Source organism: Conger conger, chromosome 1, assembly GCF_963514075.1.
Source record: "Conger conger chromosome 1, fConCon1.1, whole genome shotgun sequence".
Classification (NCBI taxonomy): domain Eukaryota; kingdom Metazoa; phylum Chordata; class Actinopteri; order Anguilliformes; family Congridae; genus Conger; species Conger conger.
Window position 1 is genome coordinate 15,805,850 of NC_083760.1, and position 8,771 is coordinate 15,814,620.

The window sequence follows — 8,771 nt, forward strand, 5'->3', positions numbered from 1 at the left end:
GTCGATTAAAGAATTGGAACTAGTTCTCCCAGAGATGCTTTGCGGCAACGCAGACATTACTTGCCAGGAGAAAGAAGCTGTAAAATGGCCGTTGCTGTACGAACTCTGCAAGATCAGCTTGAAAAAGCAAAAGAGAGTTTAAAAAATGTGGACGAAAATATTCGTAAATTGACAGGCCGTGATCCCAACGAACTTAGGTACGTATTTTCTTGTGTGGTGAAAAAACAAACTGGCTATAAAGTTTGCCTAACGTTAGCTGCGGTTGCAAAAAGATAGCTAGTAGCAGCAGCAGCTAACGTTACCACTGTATCTAACGTTGCATTAGTCAACGCTAAGTTACGTTGATTGTGTCTTGTTCAGCAAACTGATCTAGCTAGCCTGCTACAATGATTGTTCAGAGGTCACATAATACTATCGACACAGGTTCGTCACACAACCTCAAATCGATTGTTCGTTGACAAGCTTGTCTCGTTACCTAGCTCTACTAGTCTACAAATCGAGTAGCTTTGAAACCCCACCTAGCTGCGTTAGTCAGCCTGAGCCGAACAGTATATCCCCCTTCAGAGCTCGGTAGTTATCCAGCCAAGTAGAAGGCGTGTCAGGTCGTGACTGAAAATTTTTGACGCTGCTTTGCTAACGTGGCTGGATGATGGATGGTGGTTAATCAAGGTGTGGGCATGTGTGCGCTCGGGTATTGGAATCGGTAACCAGACACTAAACGTGTTGGTTGGCTAACGTTACGTTACGTTTCGTGGGATGTTGGCCCGTCTACAATCTGCATCCAGTAACGTTACAACTAGTTTCAATTAGAACATTTTCTGAATCATTCATCATTGTGGCGAAAGCTGCCGATCAAATTTGACTGTGATCGCCCCATATGATTACCAGTAGCTAGATAGTAGGTTAACATTGTTTATAAACTGGGTGTTGCTAACTCGTGTGACATATCAAGGCCAAAACCATCCCCGCCTCTCATTCATTTGTCCAAAGAATTGGCTATTAGTAGGCGTTGGTATCAGTTTATTCATGAGATGTGAAGAATGTTTCGAGCTACAGCTTCCTCGTTTATCGAAATCGTTTTCGAACACGTGCCATTGAGGAACCGATTTGGCTGTGAATACCAGCCGACAATTTTTGACAACCGTTTCTCTTGCTTGATCAGCCAGCCCATGTAGTTAGCTATTTATTTTTGAGTGAACCGCCAGTCTTAAATATGTGTTAGTAATACCCCGCCCCCACCCAAGACCCCTTATTGGAAACCCTCCTTCTGGGAGGTATGCTTTCCTCAGCATTCTTGATCAGTTTCTTCTCCCTACAGACCAGGCCTTGCTAGGAGGCTAACCATCACAGGCCCTGGTGGAGGTAGGGGGCGAGGAATTCATATACTAAGGTAACTAATACATTTTATTTGTTATTCTAAACTACTACAACTATAACATTATATAACAACCATGTTGTTTCCATGAATAAATGCATCATAACTGGTGATTTTGTCTGGTGAAAAGGCGTGGACTCTCGGACAGCGGAGGAGGACCCCCAGCTAAACAGAGGGATATTGAAGGGGCACTCTTGAGGTGAGAAGTTTTGCTTTCTTGCTTGGAATGTGAATTCACTCTACTTTAAGGTAAACATGGTTATTGTCCTCATGTTATGCCAAATGTGAACATGTGATGGGTCTTGAAGCGTTGAACTGTTGGCTCTCTAAATGCTTCTAGTCATCATCACCAGACACAGAAAATGTTTTTTTTTTTTTTTTTTTTGTGGAAGTGCATGGTCCTTACAGTTATATATGTATGAATTCTTAGGCTGGCCGGAGATCAACGAGCAAGGAGAGATTCACGCAATGACAGTGACGCTGAGGATGATGACGATGTCAAAAAGGTAAGCTGCCCATCTGCTTAACTGTAGCTTTGACCAAAATTGTTTTTCTGTTGTATAATTCTTGATTGTTCCTAATTTGTCAAAAGCCAGCGTTGCAGTCATCAGTTGTTGCTACCTCCAAAGAACGAACACGTCGAGACCTTATCCAGGATCAGACCATGGATGAGAGGGGGAAACAAAGGTAAAATGTTATTTTGAAGCTTAAAATTGAGATTCCTTTTGTTTTATGGCTGTTGTGATTCATTTTTAGCCATTTGCAATATGGTTATACCAAGGAAAAGTTGAAGGTGATGGCTTTCTATGCATGAAATACTGTTTTTTTTTTTTTTTTGCCTTTTAACCCTCAAATATGTTCAATTGATTATTTTTATTGCCATTGTGCCCACTTGCAGGAATCGACGTATGTTTGGCCTGTTAATGGGAACACTTCAGAAGTTTAAACAGGAGTCTACAGTTGCCACAGAGAGGGTAAGAGCATCATAGTATTGTCTAGATGCAAACACATTGCCTCTGTAAGGTTTTCTTTTGATAATAGATGTTTGGCTTTCTCCATATGGAACAGCTCTACTATACCTCTGATCAATCTTCAGGATTTACATTCTATCCAGCTCTCTCTCTGCAACCTTGGGCAACTGACCACCCCCTCCTGTCATTGCTCTGCTCAGAATGTCTGTCTGCACTGCTCCCCCCTTTGGTGGAATAAACATTTCACAGTGGACAAGACAGCAGAATCATTGTTCAAATTCAGATGCAGGCTGTTAGTGGATTTGTGTTTTAATTGTTGCATATTCTGTATACCGGTTTGGGAATGATGTTAGCCAGGTCGAGCATTTTCACTGATATAATCAGGTGAAGTAACGTTCTCCTTCATTGTAATTATTTCTGAATAAGATACTGAGTACTATGTACGAAATTAATACCATGTAATCTAGGCACAGGGCAAGTATGTTCACAGTGAATTTGATGACCGTTGATGCGTCTGAGAAATATTTTTTAATCCATACACTGTATACAGTGTCTGCAGCTTTAATTATTGTTCAGTGTTCATCTGTGCAGTGGATGTTGGGCACATTGATGCATATCAAGTATAAGCAGCAGTTCAAAAATATTTCTTTTGCAGCAAAAAAGACGTTTAGAGATTGAGCAAAAACTTGAAGTCCAAGCAGAGCTGGAACGCAAGAAAGTTGAGAGTGAGAGACGAGAGCTTTTTGAAGAACGGCGTGCCAAACAGACAGAGCTGAAACTTTTGGAACAAAAAGTGGAACTTGCTCATTTGGTAAGTGCCTGCATTGTGGTTTTTAGTAGAAATAACTATGCTTGGTCAGACAAAAATGCTTTTCTTTGCATTAACTATGTCAATATTATTATTTTCTTTTCAGCAAGAAGAGTGGAATGTGCACAATGCTAAAATAATAAAGTACATCCGTACAAAAACAAAGCCTCCAATCTTCTATATTCCTGGTAGGATGTGCTCAGCCACTCATAAGCTCTTAGAGGAATCTCAGAGAAAAATGAATGGTAAGCATAAAGTCCTGTTCTTTTTCCATTCATTAAATTGCTGTGTAAAACATGTTTTAGCCTTGATTGAAGCACAACTTTGATGTATAGCAACTGGGCTGTCCTTTGATTATTTAACCTTCTTCTCTGAATGGTTTAGTGTTTGATTAAAAGACATGAAGGTAATCCTTGGGGAAATAGTTGAGTGTCCTTTAGCAATTGCCATCTGTATAGCGTCCACCTGCTTACAGTCTTGCTTGAGGAGAGGCGCGCAGAGTTTGCTGAGCAGCTGAACAAGATGGAGGTGCGTCCCAGGCGCCTGTTACTGAGGAGCAAAGAGCAAGAGGACAATCGGAATGAAGACCAGAAGAAGGAAGAGCAAGAGGAGGGTAAGCCAACCGGGCAGGAGGTGGAGGTGACAGGTAACCAGAATGATATAAAGATGGAAGAGCCAGGAGAGGGGGATGCAGAGGTGAGTGTAGAGCAGGGGGTGGGGGAGCAGGGTGAGGGTCAGGGTGCAGTGCAAGAACCGAAGCAGTCGGTGGGAATGAAGGGGGTAGAGGAGGAGGAGGAAGAGGAAGGAGATGAAGAGGAGGAGGAGGATTATAGGATGGTGGAGGGCAGGGAGGTGGAAGAGCAGAGAGATGTTAGTGAGGTTAGGGAGGCTGAGGATAGTCAGTGTAGGGATGGGGACGTCCAGATGGAAGAACCTAATGAAGAACCTAAAGAGGAGGTTCGAGGACCAGTGGAGATGGAGGTAGGTACTGAGGAAAAGAAGATGGAAGATGTGGTTGAAGGAAACAGAGAGCCTCTTGCGGTGGAACCTGTAGTGGAGTTGGAAAGCCAAGAGAATGGCCTTGAAACCGGTACTGCCGCCCAAGAGGCACCGGAGCCCCTGGTGCCGGAGCCGTGTGTCGAAGCAGCAGCAGCAGCAGTAGCAGCAGCTCCCGAGACCCCAGTTACCCAACAGTCAGATGGGCTTCAGCCCCCGGGACCCGCGGAGAGGCGGGTGGTTGCCCTCCAGCCGGCGGCGGAAGACGAGGCCAAAGATCAGGCCGCGCAGGGTGAGGGCCGGGGCCGAGCCCGGGAGAAGAAGAAGAGCCGCAGCAGCAGCTCCAGCTCGTCGTCCAGCAGCAGCAGCTCCAGCGGCTCCAGCGGCAGCAGCTCCAGCTCCACCAGCAGCAGCAGGAGCAGCTCCAGCTCCAGCACCAGCACCTCCAGCAGCAGCACCAGCAGCCAGAGCAGGAGCCGCAGCCGGGGCAGGGGCGGAGGGGGCCACGCCAGGGACAGGAAGCGCAGGAGGAGGCCTTCGGAGAAGGAGAGGGACAGGGAGAGGAAGAGGGGTGGCGCGGGGGCCGATAGGAGCCACAAATCGTCCAAGGGCGGCGGTAGAGATGGGAAAGGTTCCAAAGACAAGAGCTCCAAGTCAGACAGGAAGAGGTCGGGTGCAGAAGGCAGTCGCTCGGGGAAAAGGCCCTCCCGGAGCGACAGGGATCGGAAGTCAGACAGGAAAGACAAAAGGCATTAAAGAAAGCCAAGCGTGGAAAATCTGTCTTTCCCCCCCCCCTTTATTTTAAGAACAAAGCCAATTGCTTCAGAAAACTATTGTCTATGGACACAGGGACGAGGTTTTATCTGGTAACTACGCCTTAAACATTACATAACTGTTCTTCGAAAAATTGCTTACAAATAATGTGGGATGTTTGGATGTTTTCCCCATTTTACATGGCTTGATATTTCTCATTCCAGATGACGTAACGCATTTAAAAGTTAGAATTGCTTGAACTCGCTTTGAGTTACAAAAGAAAGAATACTTGGGAGTCAAGACCTCCTGTGTGCATTTTAAAATAAGTGTGTGTCATCATGATGGTGTTAAAAAAAATTCATTTAAGAACAGGCCTCATTTTCTTTTTATTCTACTGCCGATAATGTGATGCATTAATTTCTCATTTTTCCTTGGAGACTGGGTTTATTACCATAATCTGAAATGTCTTAATTGAGTCAATGACATTTCTCAACGAATAGATTCTTTGTGCTGGTGTTGCCCCACAGTCCAGCTTCATATGTAGTTATGCCAGTTTGTCCCAGTTAAAACGTAAAGACAGTGTAATTTACAGTTGTTTAGCTGTGTGAATGTCATACCTTCACATGTAATTAAGTATTCAGTAGATGTTTGACAGAGATAATAGTGCTTCATCAGAAGATTTTGTGGAAAGCACTTTGGAAGCTCCTGTTTTTTTTTTTGTTTTTTTTTCTACAAATGAAAAACTGCCATCCACTTAAATAAAACGCGTAGCTGGCTGAACTGATTGTTCCATGTGCTTATGAGTTTTTTTTCCCAAGGAGGGATTTGCCTTTTTACTGATATGGGTTTGTGATGTGCAATGAAAAACAATATAAGCCTATTGACTTTGTGTATAAAGTCATATTTTTTTAAATGGTGAAATCCACCTGTAATTAATGGGCCTTCATGACAAAGGGGAAAAAAAACAGCGTCTGTCCTTCTTAGTACAAGCACCATAATGTGCATATTTCTATGTTTTATGAGATGAGTAAAAGTAGGGTAGATTTATAAAATCAATTGGCTGAAATGGTCATACTTGGCTTGTGGGATAATAATTTTATATATTACTATGCTTTCCTTATGTCCTTAACCAGAGTGGATGCAATGACGTACAGCCCTCTGCTTCTTGCCATGGCCATTATACCTACCAAATGTAAAGGCCCACATGCATGAGCGCTCTTCCTGGTTTTAGTATCGAAAAATGCATCTAAAATATACCTACTTCAACCAAAATTGCATCCAGTCATTATGGAACACGTCATTATGGAGTCCAGTCATTATGGAACACGAATAGAATGCTGTTTTAATGATAAATCAAATGGTGCAACGTTCACAGGGGTAAATCTGTTTGCTTCAAACTTTCATCATAAAAGTGGTGCAATCGGGGTGTGCTTTGAGCCGTTTTACATATGGCACTGCTTATAATGTACTGCTCATGAAGTAGACTCGGATGACGACAGTGCAGCCCAGCTGATGAATTGCACTGTGAACGGAAGTAACAGCTGGTCGTGCTCTTTTAGTGTTGATGGTACGTGCCACGGCAGTGAGCCCGGCCAGTGAAAGACTGCACATTCCAAATCAAGTCAAGAGTATGTATAAAAATATCAATGTGCGTCGGGCATGCTGTATATTTTTTGCTCAATCAATATTCTTGGTTATGGTAGCGCTGTAGGCTAGTTCAGTGGTTTGCACTATCTAGTAGGATTGTGCACTATTGTACATGGGGGGGTATTGGGGAAATTAATGGAGACGGTGAGAGGCAGTTGGCATCCTCCGGTCCGGAAGGCATTTGTTACAGAGTTTGTGCAATTCAACCTCCTCTAGAGAGGAATAACAATCGAATGCCTCGGATTCACTCGGGCTTCGCGTCAGGCTGGTTATTTGCATTTTGAGCATAGACGGATGCTCATTGGAAAGCAGTGGGTATCTGTGGAATCCCTCTTCAGTTTTAGGGCCAAACTGAGGAAACTGGCAGCCCTGGTTGAAGATGACAGAATACATTATCTTGATTTGTATGATGCCTTACGGTAGGAATGTTTGTAAACCGATGTGCAATTGTGTATTCAGTACACATACGCATGCTATACTATGACATGCACGGACATTTCCCCATCTTTCAGTGAATGCCACAGTGAAGTCGATGGAAGATGGCTGCTGTGAGAATGAATGATGGTGCCCAGCATCTGAATCCACTTTAGTGTAATAAAATAATAAAAACTTTAATGGTAATCCGTGTCATCTGATATGTAGCCCTCCTCTACAATTACATATTTTCTCACTGGAACAAGTGCTTTAATAGGGCCCTCTTCTATGATCACATGAGCTGGTTCTGGATATGTGATTGGTCCCCTGACTCACCCTATCGTCTCATTATTGACCTGTTCTGCCACAGTAAATGTATTCACGGGCTTATCTCCAGTTCTGACATTTCAGTATGGTCTGGCACTATTGATTAAGCCGTCACTCATTTATTTTGCCAATTGCCGGGTTAAGATCTCTGAAGCTGGCATTATTAGTGCCTACAAAGTCATGCACGTATTTCCTAGCTTCCTACAGATTTTTCTGGCAGGAGAAGTTCATTTCATTCAGAAGATCTTTGATGTTCACTGAAGCTTTGTGCCAGCTCCTGAGCAATTTCCTACCTCTCCTTGGCTATTTCCTCTGGAACACAGCGGCGGATTAAGATTTGTCCGTGATCTTGACTTTTTAACTTACTTGACGGTTTACAGAAAGTGTAACAATGTAGGACAAAATGTAATATCAATTGAAATATCTTAAATATGTGAATAAATTTTGAATACTGTTTGTCCCTGTGGCAATTGTACTTTCAATTATTTTTCTTCTATTTTTCTACTTTCACACAACGCATCTACTGTGTAACAATAAAATATTCAGCAGTGCTAGTGCATGAGATGCACGCATTGTAATGGAAAATATGACCTGTGACCTGGAAGTAATAGTGTTTAAATCCATAACTCCAGTTCAAAAAGCAAAAAAACAAAAACATTTTGCACATCCCACCACAATTGCCAGGAGTTGATTCCCTACCGCTGGGCAACGGTTGAATTAACAGTATTATCTAAGCCCTCTAACCGCCCTCCCCGTGCTCCTGGAATAACAGCCTTCAATTTCACCCTTCATCTTCCATTTAAAAATAAATACCAATGTCATCCCATGATTCTCAGAGCCACTGTAACCTACATATCCTCACCTCCACGATTCAAGTGCCTCAACAGCACGCAGTCATTCTCTACGGATTCACTCACTGTGTCTTTCCAAGTCCTTGTTTCACCCTGTTCCTGGAAGGAACGGTGCTTAAAGAAGCCAACCAAGCTTAAACATTTTTTAAAATATTCTCTCCGCCTGCACCATCTGTTCTGGTGAACAGCCTTTCCCTATTGAGAAAGCCTGAGAGAGTGTTCCTGTTCTGATGATTTATCAGATGCCTGGAATTAGACATTTTACCGCCGTAGAGCTTGCTCAGCCATTCACCATTAGCCAAAGTGGCTAACAGTGGAATGGAAGACGATCATTAAAACTCAACACCCTCAGCAGTCCTCACAAACCTCTTGCTTCCTGTTCTACTCATTATCAATGTGTGCAGCTACCAGGGCACCAGATACTGGTGTCACATGACATACCAGAGGAAAGAACTCAATAGATAGAATTTTCTTGCTGACCAGTACTTGAGTCACTCATTTCATCCAAGTGTTAGCACTGCTCACTGAGTTGTCCTGATGACCTCATTGAACATTTCAGCTGATGAACCTCGGCTGCCTTTGAATTCATATATCCATTCAAAAATACAATGCCTTAAAAAAGCTCACTA

At 43.2% G+C, this 8,771-nt stretch overlaps 1 protein-coding gene across 1 annotated transcript; it reads left to right on the forward strand.

Annotated features, from left to right (window-relative positions):
• Positions 1-42: 42 nt before the first annotated feature.
• pnn (pinin, desmosome associated protein) lies at positions 43-5,688 on the forward strand. The gene is made up of 9 exons (XM_061263738.1): positions 43-197; positions 1,319-1,390; positions 1,506-1,574; positions 1,806-1,881; positions 1,968-2,062; positions 2,274-2,349; positions 3,002-3,157; positions 3,261-3,399; positions 3,630-5,688. The coding sequence occupies exons 1-9, from the start codon at positions 85-87 to the stop codon at positions 4,904-4,906; spliced, it is 2,073 nt and encodes a 690-aa protein (XP_061119722.1). The 5' UTR covers positions 43-84; the 3' UTR covers positions 4,907-5,688.
• The last annotated feature ends 3,083 nt before the right edge of the window (positions 5,689-8,771 follow it).